This window comes from Phacochoerus africanus, chromosome 11 (assembly GCF_016906955.1).
Source record: "Phacochoerus africanus isolate WHEZ1 chromosome 11, ROS_Pafr_v1, whole genome shotgun sequence".
NCBI lineage: Eukaryota > Metazoa > Chordata > Mammalia > Artiodactyla > Suidae > Phacochoerus > Phacochoerus africanus.
Window position 1 is genome coordinate 108,564,152 of NC_062554.1, and position 22,311 is coordinate 108,586,462.

A 22,311-nucleotide genomic window follows, 5' to 3' on the forward strand; every position below is an offset into this window, starting at 1 on the left:
TCTTTTGAAGAGCTCCTTAAAATGATGTTGAACTGTTTGATATTCTACATTCATAGCATTCTGATAAATCAGTATATACTTACTCTTTAAAGTGGATTGCGTAACATCTTCCTGCCCAACAAAATTGAGGGGGGAACCATCAGATTCGGGAGTTCAATAAAAATTTATTAAATTTAAAAGATCAAATAAAAAAATTCTAATTGCTAAATTCTGTGAGTAGCCAGCTTTCTTTCCTGCTGACTTAATGCGTATACACAGTAAAATACTCTAGACTCTCCAGTTTTGACCTATTTCTTTTCTGTGACTCTTCAGGCATACAGATCCCCAAGTGTTAAAGAAATCTCAAATCCTAAGACACATCACAGACTTGACACACAAAAATCATTACCTTAACCTAGTTTTTCCCTCCTAAATTGTCAAGAGGGAAAACCTCAAGTCTATTTTTAGACTTATTTAAACCTGTTATTTCACTTTTGCAAAAAATCAGGAGAGAAATAACATGAAGCAAAGTTTAGGATTCAGGGTTTCACAGGAAACCCTGGAGAAAAGCTTCCCCATATCCTAGTTCTGGATTCACTTTCACTGCATGCGATCCCGGCCCTCAAGGCCAATTTTTGTTTTAATATAGGAAAGAAATGCAGCTTTCAATCAGGAACGGAAAAGGTCACAAACATGAAGCCAATTCAGGAGTCCCATTTTCTCCCTTTCCCATCAACAGACTAGCTCGGACCCCTCTGCTGCTTCGCTCCTGGGCCTCCCCTGTTCCCTGCGGTCTGCACATTAGTCCACTATCCATTACTCCCCTAAGGACACGTGTTCTTCTTGCCCATTTCTACAGCCTGTAACCCCGCCCTCCTCGGTTTCCAGGCCCCTCCCACAGCACCACCGGCCAATAGCTCCTCGAGGCGTAGCCCGACCCCTCCCCTCCCGCCCTGGCCCGCCGCCTTTGTTCTCCCCGCTCTCTCTCTCAGCCTGTGCGCTCCGGGTAAACCGAGTGGCAGCCGCTGATTGGAGGCCGCGGCGCAGCCAATCAGAAGGGGGCACCTCACGTTAGGACTCAGAGCTTTAAACTCGCAAGCCGCCGGGCGCGCGGAGGAGGCTGGGGTGGAGGATCTGAGCTGTGGGCGGTGTCGCCGGGCTCAGGCGCTCACCGCCCGCGCCTCGAGTCGGACTGGGATTGGCCGGCCAGTGGCTTCCCCCGCCCCCAGTCAATTGCTGGCGAGGTCTTCCGGGGGCTTTCTTTCCCTCCCTCTAGGTTCGTTTCGCAAGACCAGGGCCTGAGGTCCGGGAGCGCCCGGCAGTAACTGGAGTGAGGAGGCCTCTCCGCACCGCAGCGATGAGGCCCCGGAAAGCATGCCTGCTCCTCCTGCTCCTGGCCCTGGCTCAGCTGCTGGCCGCGGCGAGCGCCGGGGGCCCAGACGAAGGTGAGCGGCCGGCGGCGGGCCGGGCCTCCCGGCCCGGGGCCGCCGCGCGCGGGCACCAGCGACTTGCTGGAGTTTGAAGGCGGTAGCGCGGGGCAGGGTCGCTTAGGAGATGTGGGAGAGGAGGACGGCGAAGGGGCCGGGGCTGCCGCGGGGCTTAGGATGTGGAGAGGTGTAAAGTGCCTTCTTTGCACGCTGGCTCCTTCGCCCAGATTCTGTTCTTTTTCCCTTGGGTCCGAGGCTGACTGCCGGCTCCTGGGAAGGGGCGCTTGGGAACTGGTTAAGCGTTTTAGGCTAACACGCCCAGGGAGGGTGAAGGGAGAGGGGCCGTTGATTTCATAACAGATTTTAGAGAAGCGGCGAGGGCGTGAAGACCCAAGTGGGAAACCTCTTAAGCATTTGCGTCTTAAAAATGTGGTTTATACGTTCAGATATTATTAACTCAAGGGTTGTGGTTTGAGGGAGAAAGGGGTGTCTTGGTTTGCATCTTGTGGAAACTTGGAGGTAGCATTCTTTCTGCAAGCATTATTTCAGCACTTATTGTATGTGCCTATCACCGCGCTGGGTTCTGGAAGTTAAGTGTGGACCCTGCCAGTAAAGTGCCCGCTCCGCGAGAAACTTTGGACAGCTACTGGTCATGGCTCCTGCATTGTTCTTTGAAATCAGCTAGCTGGAAACAAATGGTATAAGAGAACTTGGAAAATTGGAAAGTTATAGTCGAGAGAAAAATGCTGTTCCTAGAGAACAGCTCCTTGCTGGTCTTAACCTTCTTCCTCTCTGGCCTTTCTCTAGATGACTAGAGTTTTTTCCTGTTGAGTTTATTCCAATATAAATACCCCCCCTTTCTAATGTTAGTGTGTAGGGGAAGTGTGAACTTTATACTCTTTCAAACAGATTGAGTAACTTTATGCCAGTCACTGATTCAAGGGTCTTTACCCACATAGAAAAGGAAGTTAGAAACCACCTCTTGAAAAGAACACCTGCCAGCAGAAACTAGAGAGCCATGTCACCTACAGGTGTGTCTTAGGACCTTTATCCAAATCACCTGGTACTTATTTGAATACAGAGTCCCAAAATAAACCTAGCAGAATGCAGGGGTGAGCCCTGAAATCTTCATTTCACAACATTCTTCACTGATATGAAGGGCAGAATAACTTTGGGAGGCATCTTAAAAGTTGGAGAACCAGTAAAGAGGCAGGGCTAGTTTTTGGATCTGAGGGGAAAGGCAGACAGCTTTGTCTTGGTTCTGACCTAGTGGTTCTGTTTTTCGGGATTCTTAAAAGGCCTGGAAGAGTGGCAGTCATGGGTGGGCACCACAGGCTTCTAGGACAAGTGAATTTGTCATTTGGGTCACAGGTCACTGATGCCACACGTAGTGATGGAGTGTAGGTCCTAGGAAGCAGTCGCCTGTGTGGTGAGTGGGGGATTCTCTGAGGTCTCGTGGGGTGGGGCTTCTAGTTGTTACCTTGACTTTCCCATCCCTGGCCCTTCACATTTAGCTTCTAACACAGATAACTGTCCTGTGGATTTATTTTGGAGCCACACTTTCCTCTCCCCTAGATGTTCCCAGTGTTCAGGGTTTTTTAACCCCCTCTCTTTTGCCTCTCATATTTTAGATTCAAACAGCCCATTGGTGTCTGGGCCCATAAAGGCCCCCCCAAGAATATAGTTACTGAACAGAACTTAAGCGCTGATGACATAAACCTCAGGTTGTTGGGCTTCCTATCTCTGACTAGAGGCCACCTGTACTCCATGTCTTTTCAACCAAGAGAGTAAAGAAAAATATTTGGATTCTGGTTCTTGCCTGCTTTTATTGGGGATTGGTTTAGATTTTAAAGTCAGGGAAAACTCACTTCAGTGCAGTGCTGAGGAACTGTTCAGCTGCCCCTCTCTTCTCATTTCTAGGAAATAATTATCAAAGGAATCCGCGTAAAGGTTAGGGCACCCTGGGAAAAAAGTCTGATGTGACAACAAGGCGTAGCAGCTGAGTGGTCAGGACCCTGCTGAGTAGCTTGTGATCCTTGGGCAGGTGACTGAAGCTCTGTTCCTTCATCTGTAAAGTGCATGTAATATGTTTCTCTTGGAGGATGAGACTCAGTGCTTAAGTGCTCAGCACAGAGCCTGGCACATGAAACATATCAGTTAAATGGTGTTATATCTGAGAACAAAGTTCTCTTTCTCTGTTCAGTATGGACCTAATGGTAGGATTTACTCAACTTTTATGGGCACTTCTCTGATGGGGAGAGAAGAGTGACCAGCTAAGGAGGTTGGTGGGGACATCCTGGAGGGAGCTGTCTGCATCCAGGCTGGGCAGGATCCAGTGTTGTCAGGTGTACTGGTGAGAATGGACAGGGGAGGAGTGGCCTTACAGGTGGATGTGTGGAACTGAGGCTTCATTCACAGCGTGCTGAGGAAGATGGCACCCTTCCAGAAGGTACCGGAAAGCTTTGGATATATTTCTATCCTAGAATGTCCAACTTTAAAAGTGAAGCCCGGTGAAGAATGGTCTCCCCATTAATATGTGAGATATTTTCCTTGTAGGGTTGTGTGGGGTTTTAATCAGTAGGAATATCGAGCCAGCACCTTCTCCAGTTGCAGAGGAAACCTTCTCCTGGGGATTGACAGTTTGGGGAGGAGTGGAAAGTGGGGGCCATGAAGTTGAGGATCCTTAATCATGTAGGGGATGTTCTATCATTTTGCTTATCCTTAAAAATAGAAAACGAAAACCAATTTTCTAAAAAGTATGAAGAAATGAGTTCACTGTTAGGAGCTCTGTCCCAGGATAACTCACGGACATCCATTTAATCATGAGAGCCCCATCACTAGGACTCACAGATCATTTCTGGAGGAAAGCATCTTTGCTTTTGCTTTTCTTAAAATTCACCTTATCCCTGTGCTTTGAGCAAATACCCCAGTCCCTCTTCTCTTGCTCTGTTTCTTAGCTTGAAGAGAGGATTAATTCCCCTGAGCTTTCTTGCCAGCCTTCCTCCGATCTATCCATCTGCCTGCAGGTAAACTTTATTTTCCTACTGAGCCAAGCAGCCAGGTGGTGAGAATGGAGATGCACCGCCTGAGGGGCTTGACTAATCGATGCAGGTCTTCCAGGCTGCGTGAGTGCCCAGATCTGGGGCAAGGCGTGTGGTGCTTCCTAGGTCTCTTGACAGGAGCAGAGAACTTGCAAAACGTCCCTGCATCAAATCCCAGGTTTACAGCCCTCGTGTAGGTCACTTGGAGTGGGACTTTGGTGGGGGGCGGGTCAGGCTAGCCTTTGGAAAGCCACCAAAGTGATCAGGGTCCCTCAGGCCAGCAGAGGTCAGCTAGTCCTTGCCCTGCAGGGTTGCTATAGGCAGTGTTCCTGGAAGTCCCGGGAGCCCCGGGCTAGCTGAGGTTAAATGCAGAGGTTCTCAAGAGCGTTAGGTCCTCAAATTTCTGAGGACTGGGGTATATAGATAGTATTGGCTGCTGGTGTCCAGCAGAAGGGGATTCAGTGTGATGTGAGTGTAAAGAAAGGAGCTGAGGCCACCAGCCTGAGAGGTGGAGACAGTGTTGAGCCCAAGTTGTCTTCCTCTGGGTCCTGCCCTGCTACAACCAGGAGCCCGGTTCTCATCGCTTCCCCCAAGCTCCTGCAGATAGTGCTGGGGGGCCTGGGGCTGCTGCAGGCCTGTCTGCCCCCAGGGTCCTGGCTGGGGAGGAGGGAGGTGGCAGGGTAGCTGAGATGTGGGTGTGTTGGGGAGCTGGGCCCAGGTGTATGCGGAGGGCAGGAGGAAAACTGAGGGCTGGGGAGGGAACTCGCCCGGGAAGCATAGGATTCTGCTTGGTTTATACTCCTCAAACCAGTGGGTTTTCTTTTTGGATTTTAGAGCTGTTTGTCCTGCCCCTGCAGTGGAGGGACTTGGGCCTGAAGTTGGAGAGGGGAATGTGAGAGGAAAGAGCAGTGGGTGTTTGAAGGGACAGTGTGGATGATGAGGTGGAGTGTGGTAGGTTTGGGGTTTCTTTTTGTCAGTGTGCAGACAGGTAGATTTTAGAACTGCAAAGCTACCGCACTGCCCAGACCAGTTCCTGGCTTGTCTGAACAGATGTGGGCCCAGCATTGGCTTAGGGTGGGGGCGGCTAAGACCAGCAAGTCCCAGGGGTTTCAGTGTCCCCAGGGCAGGCTTTCAAGCTCTGACCTCAGCCCCACCATCAGTGCTGCCTTCTCTCCTGGGAAGCATCTCCGAAAATGAGTAATTGGCCCCTTGAAACATTCTGCCTTCAGAGTTAATGAAATTGTGCTGGCTGCACTTCTGTTCACTGACGTGACAGCAGCTGGGGAGCTTGGGTGACGAGAACTGCCATTCCACAGATTTCTGGTACCTGTAGTTCAGCAAAAAATTCAGTTGGACCTTGATAATAAGCTGTACTCATATTCTTGCATTCCGGGAAGAGAACGTTGCTTCCAGGCAGGGTGTCGGACAAAGCTGTAATTTGTGTGTTTGATGCCCGGTGGCCTGTAAATCCTAAAATTCTTCATGGGATAACTTCATCCTGGAGATTACTTGGGCTGACTTGATAATAAAATATAATTCCTCACCCTCCTCCCTTTATGCTTTGGTCTTTGCTGGAGGAGTATAACACCTGTGGGGCTGTTTTTTTATGTGTATGAGGTAGAATGCCACCCCTTTCAGAAGTGAAATAGGAGTCCATCCTCCATAATGAAAGGTTGAGACCCAGTGCCTATTTCCTGTTCATTATGATTTGGGAGCCAGGCAATCATTCTTTGGTGGGCGGGGGTGGGGTGGGGGGAATGGAGAGACTGGATATGAGCCTCCTTGTAGAAGGCAGAGAGGAAGAGGAATTCCTGAAAGTTAGCCTGGCCTTTGAGTGCAGACATGGGGGAGGCACAGAGTGAGCGCCTGAAACGCACAGTGTGGGTGTGGGTGAAGGGCCGTCGAGCAGGGAGCCCTCCCTGGGCCTGGGCAGGAGGCATGCAGAGCAAGGGCGAGTGGCTGCATTTGGAGAGGGGCCGGTCCTGCCCTCTAAGTCCTACCTCGGCCTTTAGACTTTAAATCTAGATCTGCTCTTTTTTTTTTTTTTCCGTCTTTGTGTCTTTTTAGGGTTGCACCCACAGCATATAGAGGTTCCCAGGCCAGGAGTCTGATCGGAGCAGTAGCTGATGGCCTGTGCCACAGCCACAGCAACGCCAGATCCCAACCTCATCTGTGACCTACACCACAGTTCATGGCAATGCCGGATCCTTAACCCACTGAGGGAGGCCAGGGATCGAACCAGCAACCTCATGGTTCCTAGTTGGATTTGTTTCCGCTGTGCCACGATGGGAACTCCTAGATCTGCACTTTTCAGACTTTTTTTGTTTTTTTGTCTTTTTAGGGCTGTACCAGTGGCATATGGAAGTTCCCAGGCTAGGGGTTGAATTGGAGCTACTGCTACTGGCCTACACCACAGCCTCAGCAATTCGGGATCTGTGCCACTTCTACGACCTACACCACAACTCACAGCAACGCTGGATCCTTAACCCACTGAGTGAGGCCAGGGATTGAACCCATGTCCTCATGGATTCTAGTCAGGTTCTTAACCTGCTGAGCCACAACAAGAACTCCAACATTTTTTTTTTAATAATTTAATGTATTATTGGATCAGGTAACATTATTGTCACATACATGAATCACTATGACTCAGAGGTCTGTCTCTTAGGTGAACGTATTTCAACCCTGGGTTTTAGTAGCCACTGTAACTAAGCAAACGACCTCAGACGTCTTTTAGTCACAACCTCCCTTTAAATGAAATCTTAAGTGGCCACCCAACATGCAAACTTAGAGCAGAATTTCTGTGGTTTGGGAGGCTGAGGTCATTACCTCTTCATGTGGTAGCCCCGCCAGGGATCACTCTGGACACAGGACCATTCTGAGGGTTTAGCGTTCTAGGAAAGTTTTTAAGGAGAGGAGTCACCAGTTTCCTAAGCAGTCTTAATATGTTCTGCTCAGATTCTTCTCATAAAGAAGATGCTCTTGAGGAGGAGGAGGAGGAGGAAGAGGACGACGATGAGGAGGAGGACGACGATGACTTAGAAGTTAAGGAAGAAAACGGAGTCTTAGTCCTAAATGACGCGAACTTTGATAACTTCGTGGCTGACAAAGACACGGTGCTACTGGAGTTCTACGCTCCGTGGTGAGGCCCCACGCTCCACTTCCATCAGCCAGCTACGCCAGGGGTTCCTCTCTGTCACAGGCTTGACCCCTTGAAGTCATCCAGACCCCACAGGGCGGTAGTGTCCCGATGCAGGACCCCAGACTCCTGGTTCAGGAGCACCAGGAGCTTAGCATTCTGCCAGGTTGCATTGTGTGTTCAGTAAGCCAGCCCTCTCTAACTGGGGCCCCATGCATCTCAGAGTCCAGTGGTTAAAAATGTGAACATGTCCTCAGATAGTTACAGCTGGGGTTGGCTAATGAGCTGTGATGACACAGAGACCCGTGCGGGTGACACACCCCTTGTGACAGATTCTGCCCCCTCTTTCCCCCTGCCCAGTGCAGCTTGACCCCAGGGTGGTGGTGGCAGTGGGGCTCCAGTAAAAAAAGCGAATGGACCCTGGGGCAGTAGCCTTTCACCCTCATGGTGCAGCAGGTCATGCTTCTTCCCCAGCCTCTCTTCTGTGGTTTTAACCTTCCATAATCCCATCTTCTCTTTCTCCTGCCTTCCTGGGTTCACTTTGGAGACAGAATAGTCAAGATATACTTAATGTTTGTCCAGTGTAGTATGAGATGTTTTATATAAAACATCTTAAGTCCTTTGAATCAGCCTGTGAGGTTGTATTTTTCCTGTTTTATAGATCAGCCCTTCTCAAACATCTTGGTCTCAGGACCCCTTAACCCTTAAACATTGAGGACCCCCAAGAGCTTGTTATGTGGGTCATGTTTATTATTAGTTACCATATTAGAAATTAAAACTGAGAAGTACAAGAAATGCATCTTGGAGTTCCCTGGTAGCCTACCAGTTAAAGACTCAGTGTTGTCACTGCTGTGGCACAGGTTCAGTCCCTGACCCAGAAGTTTCCACATGCCTGTTTGACTTCCAGCCGCCTCAGCCTCCCCTGTTGTGCGTCTCTTAACCAAAAACATTTCTGGTCCCAGTGCCCTCGGTTTTGTTTGCATTGCTGGATGTATGTCTCCTTGGGTCTGGTTAACCTGCTTCTCCTCCCCTAAATCTCATTCTTAGGTGCGGGCATTGCAAGCAGTTTGCTCCAGAATATGAAAAAATTGCAACTACCTTGAAGGAGAATGACCCTCCCATTCCTGTCGCAAAGATCGACGCAACCTCAGAGTCGGAACTGGCCAGCAGGTTTGATGTGAGCGGCTACCCCACCATCAAGATCCTTAAAAAGGGGCAGGCTGTTGACTACGAGGGCTCCAGGACCCAGGAAGGTGAGCAGTCCTGAGCTGCTGGGGGAGGTCAGGGCCAGGACTCTCTTCCTCTGGACAGGAGAATGGAGGTGATGAGGAGAGGAGAATTTGGATGGTAGAGAAAGGAAGCCAAGTTGACTGGGCTGGGAGTGACCCCTGCTAGAATGTCCAAGGTAACCTTGTCTTTGGATGGGGGGAGGTACCTTCTTCCACTGATCACCATAAAGCTCCAGGTCTGGAGCTGGAGTGTTAAGTGACACTGGAGGCCACGGGCCTTGGTGGTGTTCTGCAGCAGTGCTTCTGAATGTCTAGCTTGCATCAGACTCACCTGGGGCGGAGAGGGAGACTAGGGTGAGGCAGATTGCTGACCCCCATCCCAGAGCTGATTCGGTAAGTTTCAGGTCTGGCTTAGAAATGCAAATTCTTGTGAATGCCCAGGGCCTGCCGAGCCTTCGAGTCCAAAGCCTCTTGTTGGAACCGCTGGTGTGGGGAGCATTTGTAAAACCAGGTCTAATGGATCCCTGCCTGGCTCACATCAGGCACTAAATAAGTTTCGTTAAATGAATGAACAAATAACACTGTGGTAGCCTTTAGTGCATCTCTTGATCACTTTCTTAAGAAAGGGAAGATTGCTTTCTGCATTTTCCATTTTCAGTATGGCAAAGTGAGAATAGCACTGAACAGGTTTGGGGTCTCTCTAGCTGTTTCATAGCCCTGTGTCCCCTGCAAGGGCTCCCTTTCTGCGCATCGGGTCTCTCATCATGGAGTGTGAGGTTTCATGGACTTGCTCTCACGATTCCCTTCCAGTGGGTGTGAGAGTCTGTCCTGTGATTCTCTGAGCACTGGAGCCCACGTGTGACACACAGAGAAAACAGATCGGTGCTTCATGGCTATTATCTTCACATTATATTGACTGGATAAAGTGTTTTCACGTGGTTCTGAATTCAAAGAGGTGGACAACCAATAGTTTTTTGACCCTGACCCTGGTTATCCAGCTCCCCTTTAGGAAGGTGGCTTGAGTAAGATTTCTCCTGTGTCCTACAGGTGCTTTGTACACATCAAAGCAAATGTGTCTCTGTGAGTGTGTCATTTTTACACAATTGTTTGCACATCTTACATCGTCTGCACCTTCATGTCTTTACCTAACAAGTACATCTTCGCTATCATGGTACACAAGGAGCTGAATCTACAAACAGGTTGAAAGTGGTGTGCTTTGTTGTTTAGAATAAGAAGGCTTGTGTACTTGGAGGTCTGCTCCACTGGCTCCTTGCTGGATTCTAAAGCCAAAAAAAGCAAAGGTTTGCAGCTGCTCCTCCTAAGAACCACTTGGAAAGTGTTTTGTGAGAATGTATTCAGTGCCCCATGCCTGGCATTGAATCTCTCCCCAGGGACCAGGCCATAGATGGGCCTTTTTATCTCGGTTTCCCAGGTGAGGCCAGTGCAGCCTGAGCAGCGTGGGAGCCGCTGCTCCTCATCTCATGTTTCTCCAGTTTGGTCCATTTTGTGACGTGCCTACTATGCCAGTGCTAGATGTGTGTGTCTAAATACATATGTATTTGTACATACTATGGCTAGGCACACGTGGGGACCTGTTGGGCTTCACTTGGAGTGAAGTGTCTGGTAGGAAGTGTCACTCCTCAGATTGGGCTTGGACTGTCCCATGCAGAAGGCAGGGGGACATGTGCAGTGAAAACATGACAGGTGCTTGTTGGAAACAGGCAGAGTGGCCCTGACTGTAGATGCCATTGGGTTTGAGGAAACCACACGTGTCCTGTGCTATGGCCCCACTTCCTCTCTCTGCCCCTCCCCTCCTGCCTCTGGAGCGAGGCTGGGGCCCTGTGCATGCCCAGTCTTGTATGGTTTCTTCCAGAAATTGTTGCCAAAGTCAAAGAGATCTCCCAGCCCAACTGGATTCCCCCACCAGAAGTCACTCTCGTGCTGACCAAAGATAACTTCGATGAAGTGGTGAATGACGCCGACATCATTCTGGTGGAGTTTTATGCCCCATGGTAAGGTGGTGTCCGTCTTGGCGCTGCTCAGATACTGATCAGGCCCAGCCTGCCAAGTCTGCTCACACTAGGCATGTGCCAGGGGAGCAACCCCAAAGGAACTGTCTCTGTGACAGTATGGCTCTTTAGGCAGTGGGAGGTGACACCCCTTCAGTCTGCAGGAGGCATGGGAGGAAAGAACAGAGCTGTCCAACAGCAGGTCAGGGGTGGCAGTTGGGGCCTGTCCCAGACTTTGTCACCTGAGCCTCGCTGCCTCCCTCCTGAGGTGTTTGAATCTCGGTTTTATCTCTCTTCATCTCTGGTCATGGCTCTTTGTTCCAGAGTGAATCTCAGAAGATGACCTTCAGCCTTGCTTTACACTCAGGAGGCACCCCCTTCTTGTGCTGGAGCCTCAGGGTCCCCACAGCTTTCCCGTCTTTGTCCCCTCCCCCCATTCACCCTTCACAGGCTTGTGTCCACTTCCTGCCCATCCCTGTGACCTTGGAGAGACAACAGTGAGTGATGGCCTGGAGCAAGATCTTAATTTTCTGCTCAGGAATTGAACCTGGGCAGCCTGGATGAAAACCAGGAGTCCTAGCCACTAGATTAGCTAGAGGCTAAAAGCAGAATTGCCCTGATTCTTGCCCCCTGTTGAATGCTCGCATGTTTCAAGGAGGCAAAGACTGTGAAAACAGGTATAAAGTTTATTGTTAGAGTCACAGTACAACATGTGGCAGAGCACACACAGAAGTGGTTTATTTATTTAAGTCAGAAACAAGTAAACACACCCTAAAGAGTGGTGTGGGCGTCCCCCTCAATGAAGAACGTGCCAGAGAGGTGATTTAAATCACTTATATAAGACAGTTTTCCCAGGTCTCTGTTTACCTTTGGCCAGTTATCATGTTTTTTCACCCCTGACTGGACCTAGGACCCTCCCCACTATGTGTGTGCATCTTTTGGGAAAGACGGATTCCGGAGCAGAGGGTGCCAGGATGGTGTCAGGACTTACTATGGCCTGGTGTCCCCTTCCTTTCTGACCCCTAGAAGTCTTACTGTGCATGTGTAATTGGGGAGATCTCCTTGACCCCAGGAGTGATCAAATGGTCATCTTTCTGAGGTGGAAAATGAAACAAGACCTAATATTGAATAGGCGCATGCAGCAGACGAGTTTCCAAAGACCAAGATAGCCCCAAGGCCACAGACTACATGGCTCAACAAGACGACCCCTGTCTTTATAAAAAAAACCAAGCACTCTCCTGTGGCTGGGGAGCCCATGTCTCGCCTGCTCACAGCTCCCGACCACTCTGTTGATCAACAAACTCCGCTTACAGTCTCATTGCTCCAGCCTCTGCCTCCTCCTTCCCTGCCATTCTAACAATCTTATCTCTCTACTCCAGCTGAGCTCAGCTCGTCAACGAACTTTTTCCTTGAGGCGGAAACAAGGCCCAATTTTACAAGTCCCAGCTATTCTCAGCCCAGGAGCCCACCTACCTCCTACCTCACTTCCTGTCCCAGCTCAGCCCTTACATCTTGTATGAAGACATCCCTGACTTGTATTCTTACCCGCCCCCACTCTCCAACCAAGAAGTTTAATCTTGGCCTTTCCTGCATCTTACCCGGGGCCACAGTTACACCCTTGGATGCATGCGTGCATGCGTGTGTACATCTCCTGTGTGTCAAGGCCACAGGAGGAGGCCATATCCTGCTGGCCTCTCAGGAACGGCCTGGGCAGTGGCCTCATAGGGGGCAGCAAGATCGACTGGATCTCTCCAAGTCTCTCAAGAAGGCAGGCTGGGTTTTTGCACTCCACTTAGCTGGGAGGCTGTGTCTGCACTAGAACAGGCCCCTGACAAAACTGCTTCCTCTTGCAGGTGTGGACACTGTAAGAAACTGGCCCCTGAGTACGAGAGGGCTGCCAAGGAGCTGAGCAAGCGCTCACCCCCGATCCCCCTGGCAAAGGTCGACGCCACCGCAGAAACTGACCTGGCCAAGAGGTTTGATGTTTCTGGCTATCCCACCCTGAAAATCTTCCGCAAGGGGAAGCCCTTTGATTACAACGGCCCACGGGAAAAATACGGTACTGCCGCCTGCTTCTCCTGCCTTGGTGAGGGGGGGAAGCTCCTGGCGCATGTGGGCGCCCTGGACCCCTGAGCCCCTCTCAGGCCTGTGATCTGCTCCCAGGGATTGTTGACTACATGATTGAGCAGTCGGGGCCGCCCTCCAAGCAGATCCTGGCCCTGAAGCAGGTCCAGGAGTTCCTGAAGGATGGGGATGATGTCATCATCATTGGTGTCTTCAACTCGGAGAGTGACCCAGCCTACCAGCAGTACCAGGATGCCGGTAAGGAGTGGCCCTCTGGGCTGGACTGAGTGCAGTTGCCCAGGCCATCTGAGGTGGCAGGGGAGTCTACTACCTTTGCATAAAGCTCCTGGGCATGGATTTAGGGGGTGGCTTGATGGAAGCATTGAAATTGCATATGTGGGAATGGGCTTTCCTTTTCGCAGTCAGGGGTGGGGGTTGGTTTTCTGCTGCCTTAATTACACGTGGATGATATGATTTCTTACTAAGTAGACAAAAGGGCTATGCCATCCTCTTCCCCTTTCAGGAGCCCCTTCCCAGAGCCAGAAAGTGGGGGTTTCTCCATCAGTCCTGGCTTTGCTGGTGGTTAGCAGCACTGTGACCATAGTTGGCAACTTGATCAGCTAGTGACCTCATATCCAATATGACGACCTGTCCTACTTGGAAGGCTGTTAGATCAGTTGAGATAATGTGGAGGAAGCGCCTAGCCAAGTGCCTGGTGACACTAAACACCCAATGAATGCTGGCCTGGGAAGTGACTTGGTCATGCACAGCTGTCAGTGGTGTCCAGCAAGGCAGGTGTCCCAGCCACCCTGGACAGCCCCTGGGTTATGAATGAAAGGTGGTTTTTCAGGGACAGGGATCCTCTTGGTCTCCATCATCTCCTCCGGAGTACCCTCCATTCCCTCACCCCGACTCACACACCCCAAGACGGCTTGGGTTTCTGCTGTAAAGTAGTGAGTATGTAATCTGTTAGGTGCACTGCTTGCCACTTAGTGCGGACTGCTATGATGTGCAGTAGGGGTTGTATGCATGTCCAGTGCAGATTAATGTAGTAAAATTTAAGCAGAGCTAAACTCATTCATGCCTCCTCAGTCTTCCGTTGTGCTAGAAATTTGTAGGGGGTTCCCTAGCCCATCCAGGGCCATAGGCAGCTGCCGAGTCCTCAGACCCACACCTTTATGTGATGCCGATCCCCGGGGTCTTGTCAAAATGTAGGTTCTGGTGCTGTCAGGCTGGGTGAACCTGGGTGCTGCCTGTGCTGCCAGACCAGCCACCCTACTCCCAGTCTGACGCATGTGACTCCACCTGGCTGGTTGGGCGAGTCTCAGGCAGGGGTGGGAGTCACTGGGCCGGGTGTGTGGACTGTGGGAAGGAGCCAGACACAGCCCTAGGGATGCAAGGTGGGTGACGAGGAGGCTGGTGGGAGGGGGGCGGTGGGGGAAAGAATAGACAAGTTCTTGAAGTCTGTCTGTCTCTCCACCCATGGTCACCTGATAACAAATGCCAAATACCCAAGGCACCTAGTGGCTTAGGACAGGTAGAGACTGACCTGCACCTGCCTTCTTGGGGGGGGAGGATCTTATCCCATCCTCACGCTGGTCTGTCGGGTCCTCTGTTGTATTTCTACAAAGGAGGGACTGGGGCTTGGGGAGGTGACTAACTAGCATGCCTGAAGTCACACAGTTATCAGGTTGAAAATTATTTGAATCTAAGTCTGCCATCAATTCCAAAAGCTCTGAGCGAGGCCAGGGATTGAACCCGCGTCCTCATGGATACTAGTAGGATTTGTTTCTGCTACATAACAACAGGAACTCCCAGTTTATTTTTAAAATTAATTCTAAGACATACAGGTTTTAACTATCCCAAGTTTTTAAATCCGAGCTCCTTTCATGTGTTTAAGCTCTGGGTATTGACCACACTGAGTTCATGGCAGTCATTACACTATTTACTAAATGTTTGCTTTGGTTGATGTGGGCAGTGAGTTGAACCCAGATCACTTAAACAGTTGAGTAAATTGTGCCTTTCTCCTTCTGTTAATTTCTCAGCTAACAGCCTGAGAGAAGATTACAAATTGTACCACACTTTCAGCACTGAAATAGCAAAGTTCTTGAAAGTCTCCCCAGACAAGTTGGTCGTCATGCAACCTGAGAAATTCCAATCCAAATACGAGCCTCAGAGCCACGTTCTGCACATCCAGGTGGGTGAGGGATGCCAGCCCCTGGGCGGCTGATGGGCATGAAGGTCCTGGTCCAGCCAGCAAGGTGGTTTTGAAGCATGGAGATTTCGCTCCACACATAGGGTCTAGAGTGCCTTTTCCCCCTCTCTCTGTCCCTCCAGTAAAGGCACAGGTTCCTGGGAGGCTCAGGATGGAGCACAGGATATGGGAGGTACAGGGATGGCAGTGTCTCACATACCTGGTGGCTTTTGCCAGAAAGGCTGCCTTACTCTTCATATCTCCTGGTGGGCCAGCACTGACCTGCATGGCTGGTGTGGTTCTTGGCCAGGCTATGCTTCTGGGTCTAAGCTAAGCCACACTTTTCCATGTGGCAACTTGAGCGCTGGGTAAAACTGTAAGGTATGGCATGTGGAGTTGGCCATTCTTTCCGTTACCTGCCCCCACTCCCTGTCTTTGTAAGGGGTGTGACACTCACCTTGAGGGGCAAAGGGAGTTCCCAACCTAGGGTGAGCTCAGGTGAGCTCAGTGTTCCGAGTGCTTCCCGGGGGCCCCTACCCTCCACAGAACAGATCTTCAGGTTTGGAAGAAACCTTACAGCTGGAATCCAAATATTTTATTTGATAGAAAGAGACTGGGCTGCAGAGAAGTGAGCTAGTAACACTGGGGGTACACAGCCAGTTAGGAGCAGAATAAGGGGAGAAGGCAGGTTTGCTTCTTCCCCGGCCAGAAAGTATAGGGTGATTGCATCTCACTCCCTCTGCTCCAGCTTCTTTCTCCCTCTCGCTCTCTCCCACATTTATTCATTTATTTATTTTTGGCTGTGCCTGCAGCATGCAGAAATTCCTAGGCCAGGGATTAAACCCTCGCCACAGCAAAGACAAAACTGGATCCTTAACTGCCAGGCCATCAGGGAACTCCCTCTTGCTTTTTTTTAAGCATCCAGAGATAATGACCCTGGGTCCACAGAGGAATCCTGATGAGCTTGGGGTCTGGGGACCACAGGAATCAGACACAGTTCTGTGTGCTGTGCATGTTCCCAGGAAAGGGGTCTGTCTGTAGCTTTCAGTAGATTCTTGAAGGGGTCCTTGATGCCAAAAGGTTGAGATCTACACATCACTTTTATTCTTTTTTTTCTTTTATCTGATCATGCATTTAAAAATTTTTAAATGGATTGGTGTTATTTATGTATCATCTTCCAAGAATTATTTAAGGCTGTTTTACAAAAATTCACACAACACAATAAAGGCAATTTAAACAAAAGTGGAATTAGAAATTAGGACAAAGGGAAGACAAGGGCAGGACAGATAAATGTGTGTAAAGTCAGCAAAGCACTGCTGTGAGACAGGTCAGTCACTTACAGATGTGAGGAGGCCTTTGGCCTTTCAGATTTGGGCTTGTGGATGCTGAATGCTCAGCTCTGGAGCACATGTGTCTTGAGTCACTTAGCTCTACTATTTTTTTCCCCCACACCCATGGCATGTGGAAGTTCCCAGGCCAGAGACTGAACGCATGCCACAGCAGTGACCCGAGCTGCTGCAGTGACAACACCAGATCCTTCACCCTCTTTGCCACAAGGGAGCTCCACTTGGCTCGCCTTTCGAGTGTGCTTTCTGAGTGACATTTGGTCCAGGGGCTGCCTGACTAAAGACGCCCCATGGCCTCTGCTTCCTCCTCCCACCTAGCCAGACCTGCCATTTTTCAGTGCCATCTTGGGGCCACCTGACCCAGGCGACCCTGACCATCCATCCAAATGGGACTAGGGCTCTGGGGGAAGAGAGCAGTGATCATCCACAACTTCCTGCTGGGCAAGCGGCCTAACCTCGCAGTGGCTGGGTTTCTTCTGCCCTGTGAGGTCCGCCTTTGGGTGGTTCTGAGGCTGGCATCTGGAGGACCAGAGGAGATAGGGTCTGACTGCACGCTCACCCCGGCTTTGGTGTGGTGGGCATTCCGGCAGGCTTTCTCCAGGCAGAGCTCAGAACCCAGGTGGCCGCTTCCCTTCACATCTCCTGCTGTGTCCCTGACAGGCTGCTGTGAGGGTCAGACCAGGGAAGATTGGGTGTCGGTATGGTTCCGTCCACGATAAGGGCTGCAGTCATCCAAGAGCCAGGAGATCCGGACTGACCTGGAGGGCGAGCCCTGACCCAGAGGGACAGGCATTTGGCTCTGTGGTTGCCTAAGAGGCCCACTTGGGGACGGGGTCCCAAGCCCATCCCTCAGGGCAGACGTCTTTTCCCATGACAGTGAGCTGCGCCTCACCCACCCTCCTCTTGCAGGGCTCCACGGAGGCCTCCGCCATCAAGGAGCACGTGCTGAAGTACACCCTGCCCCTGGTCGGCCACCGCAAGGCCTCCAATGACGCCAAGCGCTACTCGCGGCGCCCCCTGGTGGTCGTGTACTACGGCGTGGACTTCAGCTTCGACTACCGCGCAGGTGAGGCCGGGTGGGCGCTTGGCAGAGATGTGGACCTAAGGGCTCCAGGGTCTCCCCACTCCCCTGCGCTCCTCCCTGCTAGAGCTGGAGGGGCGCCTCGAGGTGAGGCAGCGAGACAGACCCCTGAGCCCCGACTCTGGGCGGGCAGAGCCTCACATTGCGACCTTTCCTGAAATGCTCCTTCGGGCTGCAGCCTGAGCCTGGTTGGAGGGTCCGAGCGGCCGCATCTGGGGCCCGGCCTCTGTGGCTTCGCTCACAGCCTTTGGTTCCATCCTTAGCCACTCAGTTCTGGCGGAGCAAGGTCCTGGAGGTGGCCAAGGACTTCCCCGAGTACACCTTTGCCGTGGCCGACGAAGAGGACTTCGCCACGGAGGTGAAGGACCTGGGGCTCAGTGAGAGCGGCGAGGAGGTGAACGCGGCCATCCTGGACGAGGGCGGCCGCAAGTTCGCCATGGAGCCCGATGACTTCGATGCCAACGCCCTCCGCAGCTTTGTCACTGCCTTCAAGAAGGGTGAGCCTGCCCGGCCTCCGAGTCCCTACCCCCTTGTTCCCAGGAGCCTGGCCCAGGGTTTCCTTCTGGACCTGAAAGACAGGAGGAGGGGGATGGAGAATCCCTGTCTTTTGCCTTTTCTTGTTTTGTTTTCGTCATTCTTTTCTTTCTTTCCTTTCTTCCTTTTCTTTCTTTCTTTTTCTTTCTTTTTTTCTTTTTTTCTTTCTTTTTCATAGTAGAAAGCAAGCACATATCTTAGAAGTCTCACGGAGCCTTATTTTGAAAATATTTAAAGTACAGCAGGCTTTTGGATCTAGAAGTGTTTTGTGTGCATGGGAAACTTGCTTTGGCATCAAACAGAGGGAGTGTCTTTCTGATCTGGTTTGAGCACATGGCCCTGGGTCCTCAGCACTGGCAGCTGGTGGGCAGACCTTCTCCTTCTTTCTCTGCCTGCGGCACCTGCTCTCCTAACCCTTCCACCCCAGCAGCATCTCTTGTGACGGCCTCACTGAACAGGACCCAGTGCCTGTTAGGCCTTGGGAGTAACCACCTGCATCTTCTCTGGGCTTTGCAGGATTTGGGAAAATAGAGGATGTGAGAGAAACCAGAGAAATAGGGGTGGGCTTGTGGGGCCAAGGTCTTGCCTGGCCCTGGCAGCGTCTGACTTGCCTGTCCTGCACGTCAGACCAGCCTTACTGCCTAATCCAGTCAGAGCCACCAGGATTCAGGCCTTTTGGCTCTCACACCCCTCCTCTGTTTGCTTTCCTCCTCAGGAAAACTGAAGCCGGTTATCAAATCCCAGCCGGTGCCCAAGAACAACAAGGGGCCAGTCAAGATCGTGGTGGGGAAGACCTTTGACTCCATTGTGATGGATCCCAAGAAGGATGTCCTCATTGAGTTCTACGCACCCTGGTGCGGGCACTGCAAGCAGCTGGAGCCCGTGTACACCTCCCTGGGCAAGAAGTACAAGGGCCACAAGAATCTAGTCATTGCCAAGATGGACGCAACATCCAATGACATCACCAATGACCGCTACAAAGTCGAGGGGTTCCCCACCATCTACTTTGCCCCCAGTGGGGATAAAAAGAACCCAATTAAATTTGAGGATGGAAACAGAGATCTGGAGCATTTGAGCAAGTTTATAGAAGATCATGCCACAAAACTGAGCAGAGCCAAGGAAGAACTTTGAAGGCCTTGAGAGTCTACAGAGGGCAAGCACAGAAGAGACCAGACACATTGCAGCTTCCAGCAGTCGGCAGGGGAGCCCGAGCCAGCCGTGAGCCTGACAGGTTTCCTCAGTGGCAGTATCTCAAGGTGTTTTTGTTTTGTGTTTTAATTTTTTATACTTGGGTATTTCACCTCATGTTCTGAATACTGCATAGGTATGAATGACTCAGTAGATTAGTCCAGAATTTTACAGAGGATACATCTATTTTTATTATTATTTGGGATTTGATTTTTTTTTAACCTTTTACCTTCTTTAATATATTTCTTCAAAGCAGACAAGTTGAATCTCTTCTGTGTGAATTTTTTCCCCCTTTTTTTTAATTTAAAATGTAAGAAGCCTTTGCCAAATCACATTGCCTTTTACCTTTTTAATTCATCATTGTCTGAGGGATCATTAGCTGAAGATCGGACTGTTGGTGTGTGGGTTTTGTTTCTTCCTGTTGTGGTACAAAGTGAGAACTGTCGCCAAACACCCTGCCGAGGACATCATTTCAGCCCAACTCGGAGCCGCCGCTTGGTCCAGGGAGAAGCAGCATCTCTGCAGGCCTGGGTATCACTGTGCCTTCTCCTCCCAAACCAAGGACTTTGGGTGGGAGCATTTCCCAGGTGCCCTCAGGCTCAACCTCCAAGAGGCCGCCTGCCTCTTCAGAATTGACCTTGCCAAGGAGGCCTGAGCTGGGGCACAGGCGGCTATTTTAAAGTGATAGGAAGGCTAGGGCAGACTTTCGTGATGGAATAAAGAAATGATTGAAAATGAATCTCCGTCACTGTCTAGAGAGCATCGTCCCATCCCAGAGCCTCAGTGCACTGGAGATGGAGAGGCGGGGTGTGTGTGTGTGTTGGGGGGGCAGTGCTCTCCACCCTGAAGAGTGCAGGTTGCCTCACCGACCCTGAACGCCCAGGGTGGGGTGGCATCCTGAGTGGGGGTGGGACATTGGTTGGCTCCACTCTTGGTTATGTGGGAGTGGGCAGTGGTGCATTCCATCGTGAGGGGGCAGGGATGGAGGACAAGGCCCTGAGCTTCTGGGGGCTGAGAGGAGGGATGGAAGCTGGACTGGCTGTCAGGTTCTGGACAGTGTGTGTGATGTAAGCTTCAGTTGCTGTCTCCACTCACCTGTCTGTAATTTTGCTGAAACAAGTGATGCGGGCAGCTGGGGACAGCGCTTTCTGCAGTGGCTGGTGTGGTTGTTGCAGGGGTTGGGTTGGGCAGGGAGCAGCTCTTATGGAAAGGGACCTTTCCAGATGATGTGTTTTCAGGTTGAGTCTGGCCAAGGCAGACTGAGAATTGGAAATGGGTAGGGGGGAGGGGAGTAGTCTGGTAAGTCCTCATAATCTCCAGTGTGACAGGAAGTCTTCAGTACCATCCTGGATGTCCTCTTCCCTCAGGAGCACGAGCAGGCACCCACCATACCTCCACCCCAGGGACTTTGTGCCAGAAGCTCACAGGAGTAAATACGGGTGTGAGGCTTAAAGGCATTTTCTTCAACCGAGAGGCACAGTCATCCAGCATGGACCAGGGTTTCCATGCTGGGTGGGGATACTTCACACAGCATATGTAAGGCCATATTCACATGTGGCCTCATTTGAAGTGAGGTGTCAGGAAAGCCTGTTTTGAAGTGACATCGGAGCCCAGCAGAAGAGAGGAGTGAGCCATTCTTACTGTGATCCCAGGACCTGCAGCATTGGCACTACCTGGATGTTTGTCAGAAATGCAGAATCTTAGCTGGGCCCCAGACCTGCTGAATCAGAATCTGCACTTTAAGGAGATCCCAGGAGATTCATGCTCAGTGAATGCAAAGGCCCTGAGGCAGAGATCAAAACGTATCCTCTTCTGAAATACAGTCTGGAAGCCAAGTTGCTCAATGGAGTGTCGGGTGAACTCACCCTGTGTTGACTGTTAAGAGCCGACCCCTGGGAGAGAATTGACCCCAGACTGGTTAGGGAGCTGGTAGACTGGTGGTGAGTAAATCAATTACAGTCCAGTGCATTCAGTGCCAGGGCCCAGCCTGGAAACCTGAGCAGCCCTTCAGAGAGACTGACTGGGAGCCAAAAGGAGGTGAACTTTCCAGGTTGAGGCATAGCAGGTGCAAAGGGACAGAGGCATGGAAGTGCAGAACTGCACGTACTGCACAGAATATGGGAAGAAAGCAGTGATGCAAAAGGAGGTGAGATGAGGCTGGAAGAGGTGGGCTCTGAAGGTGGGGATTCTCCTGCGGGAAGCAAGGAGTTTGACTTCCAATAAGTTTGCGGGAAACCACGATGGTTTTAAGCAGGGAAGTAGTGTAATCAGGTTGAGATATGAAGAATGAGAGTAACAGTTAACAGTTATTGGGCATTTAGCAAAAGCCAGACCTCGTGTCCAGCAGTTTGCTGGCTTATCCCAGTTTCAGTGGTCTGCGAAGTAGGTACTTAACAGCTGAAGAAGGGAAGGCGGGAGAGGTTACCCAGCCCCAAGGCATGTCTGTAAGTGCTGGGCTGTGGTTTGTGTGCCCTCGAGTCTTGCTATTGCATGTCCCTTGTAGAAAATGCCTTCTGGTAAAAGGGGAGCCAGGGCCAGCTGCAAGGATGTGGGCTGCATTTTGAATGCTAAGTGGGCTCTTAAGGGGCAGGGCTTGCAGGAGTCTGATGGAATCTGAGGGTGGGTGAATGGACCAGAGAAGCCTGGTATGGATATCTGGTTTCTGAATAAGGTTTTTCATTTTTAATTACTTAGCTTCTCGTGTCCACAAGAATGAAAAGAATAGAAAACTCCATGCCTGTTACTCATCACCCACCCAATTACCAAAATTTCGCTAGATTTTCTTTCTCTTCCCTTTTGCTGTCATTTCCCCCCTATATACTTGAGAATGCACTCTTCTACAGAACCTCAGTGCCTTATCACAGCCACCAAAATAAGCAATAACTCATCTAGTACCCTGTCCAGATTTCCCCAATTGTCTCAACATCTTATTACAGTCAGTCTGTTTGAATCATCAGCAAACAATGTGCTTTCAGTTTTGTCTCTTAAATCTCGGCTAATGCAGTTCCACCACCTCTTTTTTTCCCTCGGCCAACTGTCCCAGTTTCAGAAACTGATGAAGGATCACTTGGGCCAGTTGAGTT

At 50.8% G+C, this 22,311-nt stretch overlaps 1 protein-coding gene across 1 annotated transcript; it reads left to right on the plus strand.

Moving 5' to 3' along the window:
* The first annotated feature begins 1,102 nt into the window (after positions 1-1,102).
* Positions 1,103-19,967, plus strand: PDIA4 (protein disulfide isomerase family A member 4). Its single transcript, XM_047752636.1, has 10 exons — positions 1,103-1,424; positions 7,403-7,586; positions 8,631-8,836; positions 10,686-10,824; positions 12,675-12,880; positions 12,985-13,143; positions 14,931-15,082; positions 17,335-17,491; positions 17,770-18,003; positions 18,756-19,967. The coding sequence occupies exons 1-10, from the start codon at positions 1,337-1,339 to the stop codon at positions 19,169-19,171; spliced, it is 1,941 nt and encodes a 646-aa protein (XP_047608592.1). The 5' UTR covers positions 1,103-1,336; the 3' UTR covers positions 19,172-19,967.
* The last annotated feature ends 2,344 nt before the right edge of the window (positions 19,968-22,311 follow it).